Source organism: Microtus oregoni, unplaced genomic scaffold (genome assembly GCF_018167655.1).
Source record: "Microtus oregoni isolate MIOR12 unplaced genomic scaffold, Mior012 000031F_ref0000149, whole genome shotgun sequence".
Classification (NCBI taxonomy): Eukaryota; Metazoa; Chordata; class Mammalia; order Rodentia; family Cricetidae; genus Microtus; species Microtus oregoni.
The window spans coordinates 3,185,095-3,208,978 of NW_024543090.1; the positions used below are offsets into that span (position 1 = coordinate 3,185,095).

Here is a 23,884-nt window from a genome sequence, read left to right on the forward strand (position 1 = left end):
GGATCAATGCAGTCTCTTTGTTCCTAAAACCTAGAGCTCCTTCTCTCTTTTGTGGACTCAAGGTGGTAGTTGGCGTTGTCTGCCTCATCCTGCCTGTTATAGGAGTTGGAGTAAAGGTAAGGCTAATGTTTTCAGGGGGAGACAGCAGCTTAACCAGTCTTGTGCTGCCTGGAAACTGCCAAGATACATTTGATTGACTAAGTAAAACTTGTACTGATATTACATGTACATTATCATCAGGTTAAATAACTTTTTATAGTTTTTAGCAGGTGTCTGAAACTGTGGTCAACATTTTGGTTCTATTGTTTTATCTTCCTAACAACTCTGTGCACTGGCCATCTCTGGTTATTTCAGTTTTGAAAAGGCCCACACATAATAAGATGCTCAGAGCTGCCAGTAGGTAAGGGACAAAGATCACATTTGACTCCAATCCAGGCTACCTCTGGAATATATGATTTTTCTTATGGTGCTGTGATAAAACCCAAAGCTTTGCACACGCTAAGTAAGCCCTTTGTCTCTGAACTACATCCCAGCCATTTATTTTCTCTGCTGTATACAAAAATTATATTATATACATAATTTTATGTTTTAAAATGTAAAACACACTTATATTAGAAAAGTACCACATTATATCTTGATGTGTGTATATATTGGGTAGTATTTAGTCAAGTTAAATATATATGTCTTCTCAGAAATAATTTCTTTATGCTGAAACTGACTACATCCCTCTTTTGCCCTTGAAATGTACAGGGCATTTCTGCTGTTATATAATAGCACAGTGGGGTTTCTTACTCTCATCTGACTGTCTCTAATGCCTTGGCAACTCCTGTCCCATTTTCCTTCTTGGACACTTATTCTGGGGTTCCTTTACCATCAGCTTCAGGTGCCCGTGGATGTCCTCAGGCCCAAATCTTCATTCAGCTACAGACTCCAGCATCCCTTAGTTAGATTCTCAAGAGCAGAAGAGGGACCAGCACATTCAAAGTCAGGGACACACCCAAGAACTCAGGTTCAGCGCTGATCACTTGACAGGCACCCCCAGCACCGTGGGCAGATCTGCCTGATTGAAGTCAGGCAGCCAGAATTGCAAGGGAGCCACGTCAGGTTCCTTCAAGTGTAGCTTCATTATTCCTACTTCCTGACGACAGACAGACTGCATCCCAGCAATTAGAATTTATTCACAGTCATTGCTCGAATTTTAAAGTTAAGGTTTCCACTCTTCCTGTACCTTAATCATACTCATAGAATCTGAAGGGCAAGTGAGTGTCCTCAACAACGTTACTTTGTCTCCTTTCTTTCTTTTTTCACATTTATTTGCTTATTTATTTAGCTCTTTAGTAGCTTTCCAGCACCTTCATTGACAGGACTTTGGAAGTGTAGGAAATGTAGTCAAAAGTTCCTTCACACTGACTGGCTTGTACTTTCTGATGAGCGAGCACAACTACTCTTAAGAACTCAGTGAGCTTTCTTGGCGCTGATTCCCTGAAGTGAGTTTTTATATCATTAACAACCACTTTTTTAAAAAAATTCATAACTTGCAGCATAGGACACAAGGAAAGATATTCTGGATACTTGCTGGTTAGAGAAACACTCTGAAATATTCTTCGGTTCATAGAAAGAGCAATTCCTCACTGAACTTCTTTGCTTCATCCCTAGGGACAGGATGAGAACCTCAGTCAATGTTGTGGGTGACTCTTTTGGGGCTGGGATCGTCTATCACCTCTCCAAGTCTGAACTGGATACCATTGACTCGCAACACCGGATGCATGAAGACATTGAAATGACCAAGACGCAGTCCATTTACGACGACACGAAGAACCACAGGGAAAGCACCTCTAATCAGTGTGTCTATGCTGCACACAACTCTGTCATAATAGACGAGTGCAAGGTACCTTTCCCATTCCTGGATATTGAGACCTGCATCTAAATAGTGCATGCCGGACTTCTTAAAAACACAAAACCCTGCATCCATTCTTACCATGCTTTTGTAAGGAATCATGTAACCCAAGCTTCCATGAGGCCCAGATCAACCCACTCTGCATGGTGGAGAAATCAGTAAATCAAACACCAAAAGAACCAAGCAGTTGCTTGTTTCAACAGATTCCCTCATTCACCTCACTCCCCTAATTTGGCCAATTTTTTTTCACTTGTTGGGACAAGAAGTTGTGATCGTTAAAACTTTGATGGCCTTCAGATATTCTCTTCCTCAAAGGAAGGGTCAAGAAAAACGTTGATCAAGTATCATTGACTTTATGTAGCATGACTATTCCTCCTTACTCTGTATTATAAATTCCTTTTTCTTTTAAAGTTTGATTGGCTGTCATCCTTTTATTTTTTTATTTTTGGGTGGAAGGGTAAGTTTTAGTCTGGCTTTTTTTTTTCTTTTTCTTTTCTTTCTTTTTTTGCATCCCAAATAGGGATGCTGTTCCAAGAATAACCATCTTTCCAAACAGTTACCCAGAGTCTTTAAAATGCTAGGTACCACACACTCCAGTTCTCCTGCACTGTGAGTGTTCTGGGTTCTCCTCCAAGCTGTTGGGTGCCAAGTCTGTAAGCTTGATGGGTCCTTGCTGGCCTTCACTGTAGCTAACCTGACGTTGTTAAAGGTATACTGTTGTGACCAGAGCGATGCAAACCTGGAGACCCTGGTGGTGAGAGAAGGGCTGGCTTGCTGAAATGGTTGAGTGTGTGGCTGAACCAGTTTGAGTCAACAGAGATCCCTGCTGCCTTTTTGACTCCTGCTGGAAGATCCTGCTTAATCTTCTCACTGTGGTAAATCTTGAGTTATTCCAAATAACTCCATGGTTTCTGCCAGAGAGGTAAGGCTAACAGGAACAATTCCATTGACCAGACTGGATGATGGGTCCATAGTACTTGTAGACCAGAGAGCCTTGCTTGTTTCCTCTATACCAAGTACACGTGCAGGTGAGCCAAGGCTCTGCTACAAACTGAGGAGTGAGACTACTCATTGATCAACTGATAAGGCAAAAGTGATGTCTATTTTTTAAATTTCAGACCAATTTTTGGATCAATAATCCATTTTTTTTGCAGTGTTGGTGTTTTTCACATCCAAGTGAACATGTTAAGTTCCTTTCCACACACACACACACACACACACACACACACACACACACACGTTAGTTTGATCAAAAAGGGTCAGTATTCTCATGAAATGATTTTTTTTTTTTTCGAGACAGGGTTTCTCCGTAGCTTTTGGTTCCTGTCCTGGAACTAGCTCTTGTAGACCAGGCTGGCCTCGAACTCACAGAGATCCGCCTGCCTCTGCCTCCCAAGTGCTGGGATTAAAGGCGTGCGCCACCACCGCCCGGCTCATGAAATGATTTTTATCTTATATTTATCAAGTATTTATTGTGTGCCTTGTATGATTTAGTGGTGTGTTTCCCCCTCCGCCATGACATCGCATGTTTTTGTCATTCACCAAGTGTTTATTGAGTGCCTGTACCTGTAAGGCCCTGATTATGTCCTAGGGCTATGCAAACAAGAACATGCGATATAACACAAGAAAGAAGATTTGAACTCAGATTATTTTCACTCAAGGAAACATAGGATGAGATTCAGTGGAATAACCATATGTATTTTTTTTGTTTAGCTATTATGTGAAGAAGAATCCCAGTTAACGCAGGGACCCTTTGGGTGACTTTTCAAAGGGCTTCATGGTACTGCATATGTTTTGAAAAGTAAGGAGTAGAGCTATGGAAACGTCTTTCTTTTTCACACTCACTTTCCTCTTCTTAAAGATTGCAGAAAGCTGGGAAGTGATGGTGCAAGCTTTTAATCCCAACACTTGGGAGACAGAGCATGGAAAATCTCTGAGTTCAAGGCCAGCTTGGTGTATAGATGGAGCCCAGGACAGACAGAGCTACACTAAGAAACCCTGTCTTGAAAAACAAAAATCAAAACAAAGCAAAATATTGCAAGACTATTTACTACATGTTTTAAAGAAAACTGCAAAGGTAAATAAAGGGAATAAATGGATCCTGGCGCTATAAAACAAGCCCATACATAGTGGCATGTGGTCTTCATCCAGCATTATCGTGCCCAGACTCCTTAACAGTGCCTGGGCTATTGTAGGCACTCAATGCATATTTGTTGACTAAACCCCACTAGCATCTTGATTCCATGTCGTGTCTAGATAGCTTCTTTATTGCACAGTATCGTACAGCAAGTTGCTCAATCTCTCCATAAGATTGACTACCCTATCAACCACCTGCATCTGTCTTGAACAATTAGCATTTAGATGGTGTCAATATTTAATCCGAGCAGGCCCTGAGGATAATGTATCTCGGTGTACCGGTTTCGTAAGTATCTCAGATGCTTGCATTTTTAGGGAGGTGATTGACTTTAGCTCTTTGAAGAGGAGCAGATCCTCGGTCTTCTCCCTCTGGTCCCTGTGTCAATGATGTAGAAGGCAGCCAGAGCTATGTGCACAGATGCACATCCTTCCCGCAAGTATCCGGCTTGCATCCATTCATTCCTTTGAACTTCTTTCCAGTCAGCTCTCAGCGACACCACTTTTTAGGTCCAGTTTTCAGAGCCCAGCAGGAAGAGTGTCAATGCTTGTTGCCAAGGCCCTACTCTCGGTGGAGCAAGACAGATGTAGAGTGGCTTAGGGAGAGGACTTTCAGCTTTCTTTGGTTCGGCAGGGGGACAAGTGCCAGAAAAGCCGCTGTTCCCGCTACTTCTGAAATACAGGTCCCAGTATTTACACATAAAAAGGGAACACATCCCACATGTTGTATGGTTCTCCCAAGGATGCCACATTGTGATGGATAACTGTGTACTGCTGTCGATCTGATTGATCACTGAGAGCCAAACAAGCACATTCAAGGTCACCAGGAATAGGCAGGTTTCTGCAGTCTGTCTCTGGCAGTCTTTATTGACAGTTTGGTGAAGGGGAAACCAGTTTGCTGCAGCTCTGGTCAAAACATTTCAAGCGTTGTTATGTCATGCCGGTCTCTACCTCCTAATGGTAGTTGGGAGCTATTAATTCTCATTGGACTAACAGCATGTGAGGCATATCCCTGCTAACTGCATGGGCTTTTTAAGCAATGGTGTGTTGGGGGGAGCTGGGGTGTGCTAATGGGAATTGAAAGAACGGGTAGTTTTTTTTTTTTTATTTTCATTGCATGGTTCACGAAGGTCACTTGGTTCTCTGTTCCTAGCGTGCTGCATGCTCTAGATGCATGCATTTCCTTTCCACTTGGGTAAAAAGGAGGTCAGACTTCTTTCAAACCTTGCTGCATTTGTCATGTCTCCATATTCTAATGCTTCCATAAATCCAGTCTCTTCATTCTGTGGAATATCAGTCCTGGGTTTAAGTTTGCACATGACGTTGAGGACAGACAGACAGAAGGTAAGCTAGGAAACCTGCCTAGAAGTGGATGGGAAGACTTCCCTCCTGCATAAAGGTTCAGTTTGCTCTGGGCCAGAAAAAAAATATGAATGGTTTGCTAATTATACGTTTCTAGGTGTTTGCATTGAAATGATTTGGAATACATTGCTACTAATCTCCAACTTTTAAACTCCCCCCTTTTCATTTCTAAAGTCAAGATAACGCATTCAGTAAAAACAAAACATCATCATTTCAGTAATTAAGACTAAACATGTATGAAATTCACCTGGCCTCACTGTGGCTGAACCTTTCACGTGCATGAGTAGAAGTAGCTGCCTAATGCTGGATTTCTTTCTGTATGGTTGTATGGAGTAGCACGTGGCACTTACTGTAGTTTCAGGATTACAGTAATATGTAATGAATCTCTGGGCACTGAGATTCCCCACAACGCTAAAAATATTGTTGAAGCTGTCCCTTCAATGCTGAGTATCTGTGATTCCTCAATATCCTCCAGGCAAATATAATTTAATTCTCTATGCTGTTGAACACCAGGAGGACTTCAAAACTAATTTTGAAGGAATACCACTTAAAACTATGGTTTCGGCATACACTGTAAGCTTGGATCTGGTGCTTCTCCACATGACCCATGGGGTAGTGTTTCTTGTGGTTCGTGGCCTGTAAGTTGGATGTTGATGGTAATTGTTTTCAGGTAACTCTGGCGGCCAATGGAAAGTCAGCTGACTGCAGTGTTGAGGAAGAGCCTTGGAAACGTGAAAAATAATGACCTGAATCTCAGCCAATTCTTGAATAAACTCCCCAGCGTATCTTATGGTAAAAGATGCTCTAAACAGGCTTCCTTTGCGAAAGGAAAGATGCATATATTTCTATGTTTACTTAATCTGTTAGCCGAGGCTTAGAGGAGTTGTTGTGCACCGTGATGACAGGCACCGTGCTGTGTCTTTGCCAAATAATGCTTCATAACTGTCTAATTTTCTTACTTGTGTTATTGTCTGGATGGATGCTGCTGTAGAAACCACTTTGAACAGAAGACACGTTCTCGCGAGCTTCCCTATGTCTCGATGCAGACCTGTGTATGCTGTTTCCCCAGGGAGACAGGACGAAAGCAGTGTGGTACACGCCAGGGACTGGAGACAGTGAGCACACGCAGTATGGTATTTCTTAAAGTGTTCATGGCTCACCTTGTTCTGTACTAAAGATTCTGCTAGAAGCTTCTAGAAGTTCCTCCTCTCCAACCTGTAAAGTCAACACCTGTGTTGATCGGAAGCATCTGTTGTAGGGAACTCTGACGACTTACAATTTGTGTACTGTCTAAGTTAAGTGGGTGCCCATACTCTTGGAAGGCAGGTGACCCTGGAGCCCATGACAGCTGCTCTGCCTTCTGTGTGAGTGTGTGTGTGTGTGTGTGTGTGTGTGAGTGAGTGTGTGTGTGTGTGTGTGTGAGAGAGAGAGAGAAAATGAAAAATGGGGAATTTAAAATTTGAAAATGAACTAGGAATTATCTGTGCATAACTACTGCATACCTTGAGAAAAGTAGGAGAACATAGTCAATCTAACTTTTAACCAGACTTAAATATTCAAGCACACTTGTTTAATTTGCATTCAGACAGTAGAGTGAAGTTGTGTGATTGTCTGTCTGATCTGTTTCTATTTGTTCCATGCATCAGATTCTCATTTGAGTTCCTAACAAAAGGATTTTCAATATCCAAATTGCTTCCCTGACATTCTCACCCGTCTACATTGCTGAGCATTTTAGCTTCCTCACACAGAGGGACATATGTTGACTATGCCTCTTTTCATATCATTTTGATATATAACATGTAGAAAGTGTTCCATTTTATAAAGGGCCTGAAAACCATCCCAAGACACAAAAGCATTCTTCCTCTTCAGTGAGAAAGGAACAACAAGCGAAACTCTCTATAAAATCCTATAAAGGTGATATTCCCAAGACAGAGTGCAGGCAGCCTCAAAGCATCAATTAGGGACAAAGAATGACTCCACACAACCTCCCAGGTAGAATCCTGTCCAAGGGCTGTGAAAGTCTGAAGGAAGAAATAATATAATTGGCACAGCATGGTGGCTTGCCTGTGATATGTAGCCAATGAATCCTTAATGATTGGTTGTGCAAGCTAAAATTCTGACTGTCTCCACTATTATCTTCTGATGAATAACCCACAGTATTTTCCTAAGATTCCTGGGTTTAAGGGTTAGCTGGGAACTTGAGTAACTGAGAAACAGAACACATTTGACTCTAAAGAGCAGATAGAACCTGGTCCATAGGTCAAAATACATGTGTCTTCCGAGGCAAGTAGAGCTGGGGAGACTTTCATAAATAATAGTAGGATACAGCGTCTCTGACAAAGGGTACTGCGACATTGCCTCTCCTTTGAGTCTCTCTTGTGACTTCTCTTCTTCGAATCAGACAGCTTGGAAACATACAAAAGACAAGAGATTCCTGGCTTTTGTTTGTTTGCTTTATTTTGTTTTAATCTCATAAACCTTAATTGTTTTTAAACAAGGACCACCATGGAGCAGTATTAACTGAATTATTTATTTATTTTTTTGGTTTGGTTTTTGGCTTTTGAAACAAGGTTTTGCTGTGCAACCCAGGCTAGCTTCAAACTCACAGCCGTCCTGCTCAGCCTCAGTTCTAAGATGGGCACCAGCGAACCAGCTGGCAGATGGTTTTTGAGTGCTGTTTGTTTTCACCTTCATTTGAAGGACAGTTATTAGGGTAGCCATGACAGGCAATGAGTCCCTTATAGAAGACAAGAGGGACCAAGATGACAGTCTTTGGTGTAGCTGTGGAACTGTTCCAGATAGCCTGAAAGTGGTACCCACTACCCCCGTAGGAAATGCTTTCCTACCTGTGTAGATGTATCTAGGGAAGGCATCCAGGAGCATGCTGGGTTTTGCTATGTGTGTTGGGGGACGTCTTTCCATACAATGGTTCTCCCCAGATGGAAGGCCATCTCGTTACTTATACATTGACCTTTTCTCAAAAGCAGCCACATAATGACAATGTATGCTGTTGCTTCATAGTCTGCCTGAAAACCTTTCTAGTTTGTTTTGTCTTCAGCTTGTCCCTAGCTGTCCCATTAACCTGTGTCAGAGGGCAGTGTTTTTAGGAGAGCCAAGGGACACTGCTTCCCTAGTAGGGTTTTTCTGATTTCAGATTACATACCTGGTCTCACAAGAATTGTAGATCTGAATGTCCAATCTCTTATATGTAGTTCGTTCTCTCTCTCTCTCTCTCTCTCTCTCTCTCTTTCTCTCTCTCCCTTTCTCTAAAACACACACACACACACACACACACACACACACACACACACACACTGAATGTGACACAGTATCACATACACTAACTCTAGGGAGGTTTGTATTTTGAAACTTCGGTAGCCCTATTCCTTAAATGGATTTGGTTGTTACTTCTTAGGAAACAAAATCGTTTCAGAAGCAAACCAACCAAGCAGACATTCAGCCTTCCATTTCTCATCCTTTCCCTTTGAGAAGCAAGAGGAATTAATATTCAGCTATTGAGTAAAACCCAGCAAAGCCAATCCAGTCAGTGAATAAGATGACTGTTTTGAAGGTGGTGTTTAACCTTAGATTTCTGAGGGTGGCCTTTCCATATACAGTTATCAGGATATAAGCACACATAACCTCAGTAAAGGCCTGGAGGTGATTTTAGGGCCACAGAGTCACAACCAGATTCCGTTTTTTACTTCCTGTTGGGTATAGCAAAAGCCTGTGTGGCCTCATTGCTTGTAGAAGTTTTCATGCTCCATAAAAGACAAATGGCCTTTTCTCCTCTCTCTAGTTAGCTTGGACAGTCAGAGTGAAAGGCTACCGAAATGTCCCTGGATGGAAACTAAGAAAGCAGAGAAGTGGGTAGGAAGAATTCAGTGTGGGGAACAATTTTTGCAAGGGGATGCTGGGAGTCTCAATGGTCAGCTGACTTGGTCTCGGGTGATTTCCTGTGGTGGCTGGAAAATCATGCCACATGCAGATACAATTATTTAGAGGACTGCTCTCGCTGAGATATTGGGAAACTTATCTCTGGGGTCCTCAGAAGAAAAAAAAAAACCAATCCTGCCTTGTTTTTGCAAATAATCTCCCGTTTGTCCTCCAAAGCAAATTACTATAACTTTTTGGTTTCGTCAGGATCCAGGCTCTTGCCTTTGCGCTATTTCTCTCATGCAGCAGAGCCATAAATCCAAACAGGAGTTCCCACTCTTATGACTCGGGTAGACAAGTCTGAGCAGCTCTGACCTTTGATGGCTGAGACGGCAGCAGTTACAGCCCAGGGGCAGCTCGCCCAGCTTCTGCTCTCTGTCGTGGGCTTCACACTTTTGCTTATTTTCCAGCCTAACTCATTATAAACAGAGAAGAAGGACCAGATGGGATTTTCCGGTATTGGGATACTTACAGGACTCCAGGGCCAAGGACCGTAAGAAGATACAGTGTCTCAAGGGAGGGTTTCCTAAATCAAGTTGTCACTGAATATTCATGGTCTTGGCACCTGTAGAAATTTCTGGCTAAACCCAAAAGAAGGGTCACTGCGTGCCAACCAAGCCAGGTGGCAAAAGTGACAGCTATCTTTTCGCGGGTGGAGTGATATAAAATCTGCTCAAAAACACCCATCGGTTTAGGAATTTCCCTAAAACTCTCTTCCCAGTTCACTGATCTCTTCCTTCCTTTCTTTCCATCCCATTGCTCAACAGTCAGGGCGGTAAATGGGCATGTAGTTATGCGGGGGTTGGCCGGGGAGGAGGCAGCAGATCTTAACTGAGTAATATCCAGTCTCACTGCCTAAACCATAATTAGGCAACGGCACAGGGATGCTTAAAAACAACGTGGTTTGGGAGAGGAAACATTTGATTTAGACACTGCCCCCTTGTAGCTGGGTGGCTTACACAGGCCACTGTCTGTCCGCGCTTCTCTCGCTTCCGTATGAGAAGGAAAGGGATCGGACCAAATGACCGACATCTTCCTCTATCTCTGCGCATGCACTTTTCTGATCTCTGCTTTACTCTCTTCCATCTTCAGAGGCTTCCTGGTCTAAAGCATGGCTTATTTGCATTTTAAGTTGTAAAAACCCACAATAATGAATAATTGGTTTAGATGACTTTTTTCCCCCCCTGCATTCCCTTTGGGTGACTCCACCTCAAGCCTCTATTCCATCCCATTCTTTACAACAAGCTTGGAGAGCGGCCATTTTAACCCATAGTTTAAACCACAGTAAATATTTTTTGGAAAGATGCCTTTAACCTAAACTCACTGTTCTCACAGGAGCGGCCGTTCTGCCCAGGGAAATCCTCTGCAGAGTCATGGTGAGGGACCAGGCACCTCACAGACGCTGTTGCATCATGCCTGCTGTGGCAACAGAGCCCACTCCAAATACTCAGCCCACACCATTTTCCCCAAACAGCCCTAATTGCCAAACCTGTGTGGGAACTTGGGAGGCCCTGGCAAAGCTTGAACACTCCTGACATTTGGTGCGAGATTCACACAACCACAGCAACCGTCTCCACGTACCTTTCCCTCCACATGCGTGCCGTGCAGGCATGTACATCCATCCCTGAGCCAGGGAGCCGCACCTTTCCTCTGGAGGGACGTGCAGGCGGATTTGAAAGTTTCCCTCTTGGTTTGCTTACATAACAGACAGAACATTGTAGGGACGGACGCTGTCACTTATGAGAGGGGAGTTTTCCCGTTTGCTCCAGCCCTTTCTTGTGCCCACAGAGTCTCTAGTTAGGATGTTACAAGCCTGCTTACCCTCTCCAGTTCTGTTGTAATAGGCCATAGCTTGCGTGTTTGCCCTCTGACCAAATATCTGCTAGAGATGTCTAGTGCGGTGGACATCGTTCTTGCCAGAAAAGATTTTAGCTCTTCAGATTTGGGCTCGCAAGATGGAAAACCAGGTCTAAAAGGGTTCCTTTTTGCTGGTGGTAGTGATGTGGTTGGGTGTCCTGTGTCAGTCCCCATGTCCCCCCCCCACCGTGTCGTGTCTCCCCCCACCCCCCAACCTTGAGGTAGCAGAAGACCGGACCGGGAGCAGAGAAGAAAAATAATGATTGTTAACTGACCCGCTTGAGGTCACTGTCAAAAAGTGAGGGATAAGGTCCCTGGGGAATAAGGTTTACACTACCACCTGGAATCATTTCCCATCAGGATTTTTTTTTCCTACGCCATCTCCCAGTCTTGTTTTAATTTTTATCCTGTGACCCAGTTACCCATTTTGGTATTTTTAGAAGTCTTTCTGGTTGTATTTTGAGGAGTTTCTGTGCTGAGATCAAAATCTACCGTTGGAATAGACCTGTTCTCTGCAGAGTCAGTATGTAACCTAGACAATGGGTTCCTCTGGAGACACCCCCAATCCCTGGATGAGCTTTGGAACCTGACAACGACTGCTATCCTTGTTACCATCCTCTGGGACATTGGCATGATGCAGTCAGAGCCTTGCTGCTTCTGGGCTCTGTTTCTCCTCGTGGCAACCATTTACTCTGCCTGGAAACAGCCCGCTGCCTTTCCTAGGGGACAAATACACTCACAAGCCAAGGAAGTTGGTCAAACATATCCCTAAGGTTCCTCCACGCTGGAGCAAATTCTCTGAAACACAATCTGAAACCTGGTGATTTACTACTCCATATTTCCCTTCCTGTCTTAAGAGTCTTTGGTACCCAGATTCTTCTACAGCTCACCTCAACCCTTTCCCCTTCCTTCCTTCCTTCCTTCCTTCCTTCCTTCTTTCCTTCCTTCCTTCCTTCCTTCCTTCCTTCCTCTGTGAGAGCTCAGCATCCCACCTTCACGCTGCACATCACGGACCAAATCATCTGGTCATATAGAGATTTGTATATATGAAAACAAACCTACTTTTGAGAGAAATTTTGTATATTCTTTTCTATTTGTTTTCTACAGCTTGAGGAGAGAGCTGGCAAACTGTGAACTGAATTTATCTTGATGCCAGCAGATATATTTTAGCTTCCTGGGAAGAACCTGTGTTACTAGGGACAGCATATTGCCCTCTGATCAGTATTGCACCCTAAGTCTACAAAGCTATTTTGGCCCAATCTTACATTCTTTCTTACACGAATCCCCAAAGTTCTTTGCTATTATTTATAAAGAGAAATATTTATAGTCCTGGATATTACAAGTTTAACCTTAATTTAGCCTTTAATAATATTACACATGTTTATATCTATTCTTCAAAAATCGTAAAGACTCAGAGTAGGCCGAAATAATGTATTTAGTATCTGTAATTTTTCAGACAGATATTTTCTTATGATATTTTCTATACAACCACATAGATAGAAGTGTAACTAATTTGAGCACAAGTTTCTATAGCAATTTAGGGTTATCAGCTGTTTCTTGAGCATACAGCCACATTTGAGAAGTTTAGGAACTCGGTCCTTGACAATGCAATGAGTAACATGACCTAACTAGGCACAAGGAATTGCTCAACTCCCTTAGGTACTCAGGATGCGCATCTGGACAGCTAATCCTCCAATGCCAAGGAATGGGGCTGACTTCTTTTCTCCCGGCACTGGGCCTTGTATTCCCAATTGACCGTTCTAATTTTCCTTTCCCATAAGATAAAGGCTGGTGCTAACAGTGGGATCTTTTCTATATCAGAGTCTTCTATACATTCCTAAACACTTAAGTGAAAATTGGCCTAGGAAAATGTTGAGTAGCAAAGATGGAGGATGAGTGGTAGGACAAGAATTGGGGACAGATTAGGTGCAGTTTTGAGTCTTGCCAAGCAAAACGAGAGCAAAACCTCACATTGTTGCATGAATTAAACATATATTTTTAAAGAAAATTAAAGATAACATATTTTTAGTACCCGGATTTCAGAATCCATACTGTGTCACTGGGGGACTGGAGGTGGGATTTAGAGTTTCACTGAGTTTATTTAGAATAAACCCAAATAGATTATCCTCAGGTAGACATCAAACTATGTAACCTTCCCTCAAGGTAAACCGGTAGCCACGGAAAACACGCAGTGTCTTTCCTCCACCAAACACACGCTCTGAGGTGGTGGCAGGGCTAGTATTTTACCGTGTTTGAAAGGGTAGTCTGTTACATAGAACACATGCTCGCATGTATTTGAACCTGCTTCCCATTAATGAACAGATTAGATGTGCCCTCCACTGACTAAGATTGTACCTGTTTCCAAGCACAGCTAGCTATCAGAGCATGACGTTCTTGTGTGTACACGCTGACACTTGGTTCACGCATGAAGACAGTGCCTATGCACTTTGTGTAGCGATAATGTAGGTATTTGTGTGTAATTTCAGTGAAATGGTGTATAGATGTAATTTAATTTAAATGTTGTTCTTGCTGTTTATCTAAATGCAATAGATATGTTGATTGCTGTTTGGAAAATTTTTTTTTTGCCGTCTTAGGTATTTTCTAGGGGTTATCTCTCTTTCTCAATGTAATCTGAGTGAAGAACTTACCTGTGAAGCCTCCGTACTGATTCTATGTGTTCAGCACCTTTGTAAATACAACTCTGAGCAGGGATCGGGTTGAATGTGTGTCTTGCCACACCGTGAAAGGTCATCCTATGCCTGCATCCTTCCCATTCCGTGCACTGGGGAACTTGTGGTTGTCAAGGCCGAGGGAGGTTTAGAATGAGGACACTCATCTCCTGTCCTCCCTCACCAGAGGGCTGGTCCTATAGAGACAAAAGAAGGGGGGCTCCATCTGCTCCTTGGCATGCTCAAATCATGTCTTTGGGGAAGGGTCAACCTCCTGGTTGTCAGATCTTCATCATGCCATGGTGCTCGTGACCCAAGATTCTGAAGAGCCGTGTTCCCCTTGACATCTTGAGTCAGAATGCGGGGATGCATTTACTGATTAACTGCTGTGCAGGTGAAACCCCCTGCCCCCACCCCCCAAAGCACACTTCTGGCAGCATTTGCACAGTTGTCAGAAAACAACAGAATACCAGAAGCACAGCACGGCCAGGGGCCAGCAGTGGCCAGGGGCAGAGGACCAACCTCTGATGCACTGATCCCAAGTTTGTGATAGGAGTCTGATCTCCCTATCCAGAATGCTCTGCTTGCGTGTGTGAAGTGGGTGAGGATGAGATTAACAAGGACAATTTGATGCTGGTGGCCCAAACCACATCCCTCCTCATACTCACTGAATACCATGCTGTGAGCTCTGGCGTTCTCGTAGCCCCTCCTTCTTTCAGAGATGATGAAGATGTTAAGTTCATTCATTTCCAGGGGCTGCTCCAGATATGTGGAGTGAGGGGATGTGGTGTCTGGGTCCTTCAAATTCTGGATGAGAACTGTACTGAAGGGAAAGTAGACTGTAGGCAGGATTAATGGTTTCCCTCAAGTTCACAGTCCCTGCTGGTCTGATGTCATGTAGCATAGTGTATCTATAATAGCATGTGGTATTTAAAGACTAATGAATGGAAAAAGATGAGAAACTCAACTAATTTGGAGACTGTTTCTTATATATGGTACTAGGAAATACCTTGCTGGCAAAGCACATCTTGGGTAGCTGAGGTCTCCCATGTTTGTCTTCAACTTTTTTTGTGATATGGACTGATGACTGTAACATTCCTGTGTAAAATAACTGGATGCTCTTCATCTGATGGAAATAACCTGGGAATCCAATCCTTCACTAAGTGTTTTAACTTCTGTGTGTGTATATATACATATCATCAATAAATGTGGATTCCAGTTTCTCTTGGTGGTTGCCTATTCTTCGTTTCTTACTTTATTCTTTTAGTTACAGAGTGTTAGTTACATCTTTGGTGATCTTTGTGATAAAAGGATCACTAAATTATGGACCGAAATCTATAGTATTACAAATAAACATTTTTTTTCTTTGAAAAAAATCTCAGTATACAATAGTCATGTCAAATGAAGAATGAAGTAAAGCTAGCAGAGTTGGGTGTTAGGATATGTCATTAGCGAACCAGCCATGACAGGTTAGCCCCTGACCTCAGAAGCTTCTAAAAGCCCTGTTCATGCAGGCTATCAATCCCTGCTCCTCGCTGTCCTCATCCAAGGAGTGTTCAGTCCACTGGGGGCTTCTCTGGGACATCTGACGTGAATACCTTGTGAGGAAAGGACATTTGTTTGGGATCATTTTCTGGGAAGTTGAAATGTCCAAGTTCAGGTGACTACGGTCAGCAAGAGCCTCATAATGTCAAAGCAGGTGACATTCCATGAGAGAAATGAAAGCAAGAGTGATCAGTGTAGTGTTTAGAAGAGGAATACAAGGAATATGACACTTGCTTGCACAATAACCAACCATCCTCAAGGTAACCAGTCAAGTTATGTAATACCTAATCCACTGCCTACAAGCAGACAGTAGTCTCTGAATATGTCTCTCAAATGACCTAATCGTTTCTCACTGTATCCCATCTCTTAAAGGTCCCACATCCCCTAATATTTTCATACTTAGGACCAAGCTTCGAGCACATGAACCTTGGGTAGGAGAGATCCACATACAAACCACAACAGGAAGTAGGAGGGAGACCATCTCCATGTTTACCAGTGCAGGTAAAAAGAAAGACAACAGAACCCATACTAAATCTCAGTGCTCATGATTCACTGGCCAAAGCAAGTGGCACAGCTCTGCCTAACTTCAAGGGGACAAGAAAGTTCAACTTTGTCAAATACATGGCAAGAAAATGGACATGAAACTTTTCCTTGATTTCCTTAAAAAGTCCATAAAAGACATAGTCAAACAGTTTCTTAGTATCCCAGCAGAGCAATCATATTCAGTCTTGTAAGGGAATTAGAACAATCATCCCTGAGGCATTGCATGGTAAGCATTAAAAGTTCATGTTTAAGAAATTAAACACAAGGTCTTCAAAGGAAGGATCACTATAGACATGTTGAGGTACTTGTGCAATGAACGCCCACCAGACAGTGACAGGCCCACATTTCACACTGCACCCCACTGATAGATGGGATGGATTTGTTCTCTTCCATTCTTAGGAGAAGAAAGAGGCATATATCTGATATTGAATAATCAAAATTCATAGACGTGACACAGCATAATTCATATCACTAAATGATGACAATTTACTTAAATTGTTGGTAATGAATGTTTCATTTGATGCTCTCTTCCCTTGAAGCTCAGTGTGTGTCCCATTCACGTGCATAACGTCACCAAAATCTCAATTACAGAAAGCATGATGAACAGTACATTCCTGGTGGGCATTTTTCTTTAAGATGGCAAACACCTAAAACCAGAGTCAAAGTTAATATTTCAACGTTTAAAATAGATACAATTCAACCGAGGTCAGCCAGGCCTTTCAAGGATGACACAGACTAGAAGAATCTTGAGTAGGACCATGAACCCATCACTTGTGCATCAAAAGTGGGAGCCAAGTGTTGCTTTGTCACCAACAAAGAAGCAAGGAGAGAAGAAAACTAATTTGGGGTGAGTATAAGAGAAGTAATTGCAGACTGGGAGTTAGGACACTGAGGACTTCTGCAAACATGACTGTTAGCTTTCTGTTCCTGGAGGAAATGCCCAGGATGGATCCAACTACAAAGAGAAAAGGTTTCTTTGGCTGAGTTTTTACAGGCCAAGGTGAGTTGATGCTATTGCTTTTGGGGCCTGAGGTAGTGTAGAAAGTACTTGCTAGTGCAGGAAGTACTTGATGGGCCCAAAGCTCCTCACTTTATGACCATGGGGGGGGGGGGGAAGAGGCAGGCTCCCACCCTCACTCACTTTCACCCCAGAGGCTGCAAGGCTTTTGGCAGACCCGCTCTTCAGAGTTTCCGCTGGTTTCCATTAGTCCCAAGCCTTGAATACACGGGTCTTTAGGAGGGCATTCCAAGTCCAAAATTCAGTGGTAATTAAGTCTTTGGCACATTCAAAATAATAGGCTTAGATTTAAAAAAGTCTCCCAGTTTTGAACATTGAAATTTAAATGCTTTTTATTCAAGTTAGGTAAGATGACTAACTATACACGCACACACCTATCACACACATGTACACATGTGAACACACACACATGTATAACTTCTTATTATAACAGGATAAATGTCACCTAAATCTGAGCCATAAAGCTACTTGGAATGCAAGCCTTCATGACCCTCTTTTACCCACACCCTCACTGGCCCATTCTGCTGCTTCCTTGGATGTTGCTCATTCCTATGCTTCTTAAAGAACAAGTTGGGGCTAGGGAGATGGCTGAGAGGGTAAAATACTAGCATACATGCATGAGCACCCGAGCTTGGATCCCCAGCACCTGCATAAAGAGCCAGTCATCTCGTACACCTGTGATGTGGATTGCCATTGGACAAAGACAGTCACAAAAGATCCTTCTACCTGCCCAAGAACCACCAAAAGTTCCTTCACTGCATTCCATCAAAGTACTATAAACTAGGTATTCTAGAGACTACAGAAAATTATTTATCATTCTAGAGGTTGGATCTCTGAGTCCACAGAACAACATAGGTTCTGGGGAGGATCCCCATCCATCTTTAATGCTGTTATCTTCTTTTGTGTCTTTATATAGATGACAGAGGGTAAGATAGATGATCTACGGTGTCCTTTACCAAGGCTACAAATCTCATTTGTGAGAGTTTCATCTTCAAGACTAATCATTTTCCAGAGGCCACGCCTGCTAATGCCATCAGTGTGGCCATTAGGGTTTGAGGAAAACACAACCTCTGGGTTTATTGCATCCTTACGGCCAACCCCAGGATGGAGGATGATAAGCCATAAAGTGGCCTTGAAGAAGATGCGCTCTGGTGTGGCTGCCCCTGCAGCGTGAACTGTAGGGATCTCCTTCGAAGCACGGTGATAAAATGAGCAAGTGAGGTCTTTGCACGCTCAAGAGCCGAACCACAGAAGACAGGGGTCAGCAGCTAGCTCAGATCTCATCGAACATCTCAGCCCAGTAAGAAGGCCAGGAGACGGTGCTGCCTACAGAGTTGACACGTGTCATGTAAAAATAGAAGTCTGGGGAGTCCCTTGCAAAAATGAAAATGCTTCTTGCTTTACAGCTTTTTCCTGGTAGTTTTAAAATTTAGTTACTTCATCCCCTCACTTGGCAGTGAGGGGCCATAGATTCCCTGTCCTAGTAACAGTCCAAATCATGGTCTATGAAGCTCGTCCAAGTGATATGAAAATGACAGAGACGCTCATGCTTCTAGGCCTGCACATTTATAAGCAGAGTGGTGTATTCCAGAAAGCAGACAAATACAATATTTTCCCACTGCTCCTCCTTCCTGCTTCCCTGAGTCAGAAGGAATATGCAAAACCTCAAAATCCTCCTCTGTTGTTTAAGATGATGAGATTTTAGTTTCCCAAATATTTCTGGAAACAATCTAGTAGCTTCCAGTTAAGGGAAAATGCAAAAATAGAATGGCTGACTCCTTGGTTGCAAAACCTGGCTCTATTGAGCTTCTCCTTGGCTTCTGGCAGTCCTCAGATGTCTTCTGGGCACTGCCGGCATCATGCTCACAGAGGAGTCATGGAGTTTCCCATTGGCCTCAGCTGGGCAGAAGAAGTTTTGTTTCTTTTGGGGGTTTTTGTTTTCTGTTTTGGTAACATAAGCTTCCTTTCCCACCTGATCCCAGATTTCCTTCTCATCTTAGAGAGGAAGACAGGGATCATACCCCACTGTGAGATGGTAAAGGACCTTGAGGGAGATGGAGTATTTTCTGATTAGTCTATGTCATTTGCAAGTGAGGACACCCTGATTATATGAGCTAGTGGTAATGGGGAGATTTGTCAAGGTTACATACTATTTCTTTTTACTGCTATGGAGCCTTTGATTGCTCACTAATTCTTGTCTTATTCCTCTGTCGACTGGATCTGATTTGATCTTAATGGTGGTGTAGGGGGCGGTACATGAGTACCACACATGTGCACAAACATGTGGAAGGCAGAGGTCAGCTTCCGGTGTTTATCCTCAGGATCTCTCCACCTTGTTTCTTGAGGCAGTGATAGAGTTTGCCAATTCGCCTTAAGTGACTGGTCAGTGAGCCCATCATCCTGCCTTTCCTTCCCAATTCTGGGATTATAAACACCATGTCTAGCTTTTTATGTAGGTGGCTGGAATGAACTCAGACCCTCATGTTTATACGGCAAGCGCTCTATCAACTCATCTCCTTCCCTAGCCCAGTAGAGGAGCTGACAAGAGAATATCCTTAAAATATTAGCACTGTACTTGGAGGGCAGCAAAGCTTCAATTAAAGATAGCTTTCTTCTTCTTCTTCTTCTTCTTCTTCTTCTTCTTCTTCTTCTTCTTCTTCTTCTTCTTCGGATCAACACCATCATCACCACCACTTTGTGCTATCGACCCCAACTTCTTAGTGTCTACGTTGCAAGAAACCGCACCCCCTCTCACTTTAAATGTCCTTTCCCCATCTACATCACACAGACATTACTGTGTAGTCTACAGTTTAGCTGCCTTTCCCCAAACCTGAGTTTTGCTGACTTTGGCCTCTGCTGAACTAGTCAGCAATAATGCATCTTAATTCTAGAGAAGTTCCATGGTTGTCCTGGGCTCATATTGTCTGATCCTTGAGATACCCTTCATTACATACCAAACTCCAGGGCTCAGCAAGGAGAGAAGGCACAGGGTTTCTTCAGGAAAAAGCCTGGCCAAAGAAGCTGCTCCCTGGGATGGGATCTTGAACTTCTCACCCTCCAGATGGGAATGGGATTTTGAGAAATGAAGCAATTCTTTTCTTTACTGGAGAGTCCCCTGGGGAGTCCCCAGCTAATAGTGTTCATGTCCTCACAGAGACAAATGTCGTGAGAAAAATCATTTCTGTGGAATGTGCCCAACCCAGCAGAGCCATTCAGAACTCCTTTGGCTGGGTCCTTTCCCGGTAGCTTCTTTTCTCTCATTCTTTTCTCCTTTGCAACTTGTTCATGAACAAATGATGTTCACACTTCTCTCCTAATAGCTCCAAAAAGCAGAGCTTGTAAGAAAATTCTGAGAGCATCTTGGTCATCGGTTGCCTATGCCTGTCTCAGGTTCTCAGCAATATCTAGACCCCACCACGTCTTAGTCTACTATTTATGAATTGTGGAGTATTATGAATACATTTTTCAAAGGTTTTTATTGTTTTCTGTTCATGTGTATATGTGAGTCTGTGTGAATGCATGGCATGTCCCCAGAGCATGGGAGAGTTTCTTTGACATTACATTTCATCTTTTGGAGTGGGGAGGCAGGATGTGTGTGTGAGTGTGACTGCGTGTGTGCACGCACACAAATGCACGTGTGTTTTTGTGTGCACATGGCTGTGTGTGTATGTACATGTGTATGTGCAGATATACATGTGTGTATGTACAGATCTAAGTGTATGTCTGCATATGTACATGGGCAGGTATAGTCCACCTTATTTTTTGAGACAGCCTCTCTTACTGGGACCTGGGGCTCACTAGTTCACCTACACTGGCTGGTCATTGAGATCCAACTGTCTCTGCTTCCCCAGTGCTTGAATTACAAGTGTACACACCAAATCCAGCTGTTTATGTAGTGTTGAGAATCAAACTTAGGCCTTCATGCTTGCACAGCAAGCGCTAGGTTGACTGAGCCATCTCTTGATCCCAGAATTACATATCTTAACATCTCTGTATTAAAGATATTATTTATTTTTATTTTATGCGTATGACTGCTTTGCCTGGATATATGTATGTGGAATGCATATGGAAGCCAGAGAGGCATGGGATCCCCTGGTGGTTATGAGTCACCATGTGGGTGCAGAGGAATAAAACTTGGTCCTCTGAAAAAGCAACAAGTATCCTTAACCCCAGTGCCATTTCTTCAGACCATATTAATGTATTCGGATGAAATAGCCTCATATGCTAACAGCTACAGTCACAGACCTTTAAAAACATGTCTTTTCCCACAACTACAGCATACAGAGAGGTAGAGACTTAAGAGCATCGGTCCCAAATGAGATGTCTTCATCAAACCTTTCCCCTCAAGGATCATCAGCTCAGAAGATTATGGGCCAGAGGAGGTGGAGTCCAAGAAAACTGCCTTCCAGATACAGCAGGACTGACACACGTGAACACACAGGCAATGTGGTGACACATGAGACCTGCATGGGTTCAAGCCAGATGGGGTCCCAGCACTTAGAGGGTGAAGTAGGCATGGGGTCTACTCCTAACCAAGGAGACATTTGCAAGTGATGCCTGCTGGCAAATGGAAAATCAGGTTTTTTTGTTTCCTTATTTGTTACTTTTGCTTTTGTTTTTGTCCCTGGGTTTATCAAACACACTACATGGCAGTGTTCCTGCCCCAGAGGAGACGACCAACATATAGTGAATTCCTTGGTTTTTTTTCCCCTGTGGGTTTTTTGTTGGGGATTTTTTTTCTTATCAAATTGGTACTTTTGTTTGTGTTGGTTTGGGTTTATTTTATCTTATTTTTGATAGTGAGAGCAGGAGAGAGAACACATAGGCGAGAGGGGGGAGGACATGAAGTTGGGTGGGTAGGGAGGTTGGGAGGAGTTGAGAGAGGGGAAATACATGATCAAATTTTATTGTATGAAGAACATTTTAAAATTCAGCTTAGATAGTTCTTCTCTGCCATCAGCTCATTAGAAAAAAAATAAGAGACTTCTTATGCACCAGAAATAAATGATGTCTAAGAAAACGATGTGTTTGATAGTAATGAAGCCTTCCTTGCACAGCAGGCCAAGGGAAAGACAGGAGAGATAGCCCCTACTAAGATAATTAGATCTGCAGGTGTTTACCAAAGTGGGCAAAAGTTTCTGAATCACACACACAATTTTTTTTTCTGGTTCAATTTCAAATTAAAAGTAAGATTATTTTTTAAAAAAGCATTCATGTTAACCTGGGCATAGTGGTGTTATGCCCCTTAAATCCCAGCACTCAGGAGGCAGAAGCAGGTAGCCCTCTGTCATTTCAAAGTTAGACTGGTTGACCTAACCAATTCCAAAGATAGACAGTGCAACCCAGTGAGAACATGTCTCAAAGGGACAGCAAATAAACAAACATAATTCACAAACAAAACAACCACTTCCAGAAAGCAACAAAACATCAAGCAATTAAAAATCAGCCATGTTACCCTCATGCGAACATTATGTAAGCAAAACACTTATAAAATAAAATAAAAATAAAGCTCAGCCAGTGACCTCAACCGGAGCAGGTACAAGGGAGTGACCGCCAAGGGAGCAGGCCCCAGCCAGAGACCTCTGCAAAGCCAGGCCTGAGTCGGTGACCTCTGAGGGAGCAAGATCAAATCAGCAACCTTCTCCAGAGCTGGCCTGAGTCAGCAACCCCTGCCAGAGCAGGCCCAAGGCAGTGACCTCAGCGGGAGCAGCCAGAAACAAACAACCTCCATTGGAGCAACCCTAATGACCTCTAGGATTACAGAGCACCCCTGGAGCGCTAAGTGACCTCTGGGAACACCAAGGAACCTCCGGGGTAACTGGAGCTATGTCCCTGACTGTACCACAAGGAGCAACCATCTGACCCTTGGATCCACTGGCACCTGGAAGATTGATCACCAGAGACACAGATAGCCCTTAAACAGGAAATAAAAAAGTTCCCTCAAAGAAATGGAGGAAAAGACAAACAAAAACTTGGAAGAACTCAACAAATTCCTTAAAGAAAATCAAGAAAAAGCAATCAAACAAATGAAAGAAACTATTCAAGACTTGAAAACTGAAATAGAGACAATAAAGAAAACACAAACCAAGTGAATTAAATATAACATGAGGGCCTACTTGTTGGGGTTTCTGTCCTGCCCGGTTCCGCTGTTGTTAGGTCCCAAAGACTCACACAGAAGTGTATATTAGTTATAAAGTGATAGGCCCATTAGCTCAGGCTTCTTATTAACTCTTATAACTTATATGAACCCATTATTCTTATCTATGTTAGCCACATGGCTCAGTACCTTTTTCTGCAGGGTAGGTCACATCTTGCTTCTTCTGTGGTCTGGGCAGGACTGGGGAGGAATGGGCTTCCTCATTCCCAGAATTCTCCTGTTCTCATTGCCTTGCCTCTACTTCCTGTCTGGTTGATCTGCCTGTACTTCCAGGACCTTCTAGCTTTCATTGTTTCCATTGAGAAGTCAGCTGTAATTCTGATAAGTCTGCTTTTATATGTTACTTGGCCCTTTTCCTTTGTAGTTCTTAATATTCTTTCTTTATTTTGTATGTTTACTGGTTTGATTATTATTGGCTACTGGCCAATTAGTGTTTATTTAAAACATAATTGGCAGAATACAGAATTGTCCCACACCAGTTATAGAAATTGAAATTACGAGAAAATGATCAGGAACCACAAATGCAAGCATAAACAGCAGAATACAAGAGATGGAAGAGAGAACCTCAAACGCTGAAGATACATACAATAGAGGAAATAGACTCATCGGTCAAAGAAAATATTAAATCTAAAAAAAGCTTAACACAAAATATACAGGAAATATGAGACACCATGAAAAGACCAAGCCTAAATAAGAAGTCCAACTCAAAAGCACAGAAAATATATTCAACAAAATCATAGAAGAAAACTTTCCAAACCCAAAGAAAG

General features: G+C 42.9%; 1 protein-coding gene across 2 annotated transcripts in view; it reads left to right on the forward strand.

The window, feature by feature from the left end:
- Slc1a2 (solute carrier family 1 member 2) overlaps nucleotides 1-15,076 on the forward strand; it is a 130,167-nt gene extending 115,091 nt beyond the window's left edge. For both annotated transcript variants that reach the window (XM_041678999.1, XM_041679001.1), the window contains exons 10-11: nucleotides 1,657-1,888; nucleotides 6,063-15,076. In XM_041678999.1, coding sequence (XP_041534933.1) covers nucleotides 1,657-1,888; nucleotides 6,063-6,134 — 304 coding nt within the window. In that variant the 3' untranslated portion in view covers nucleotides 6,135-15,076. The remainder of the gene's footprint in view (nucleotides 1-1,656; nucleotides 1,889-6,062) is intronic.
- Nucleotides 15,077-23,884: the final 8,808 nt, after the last annotated feature.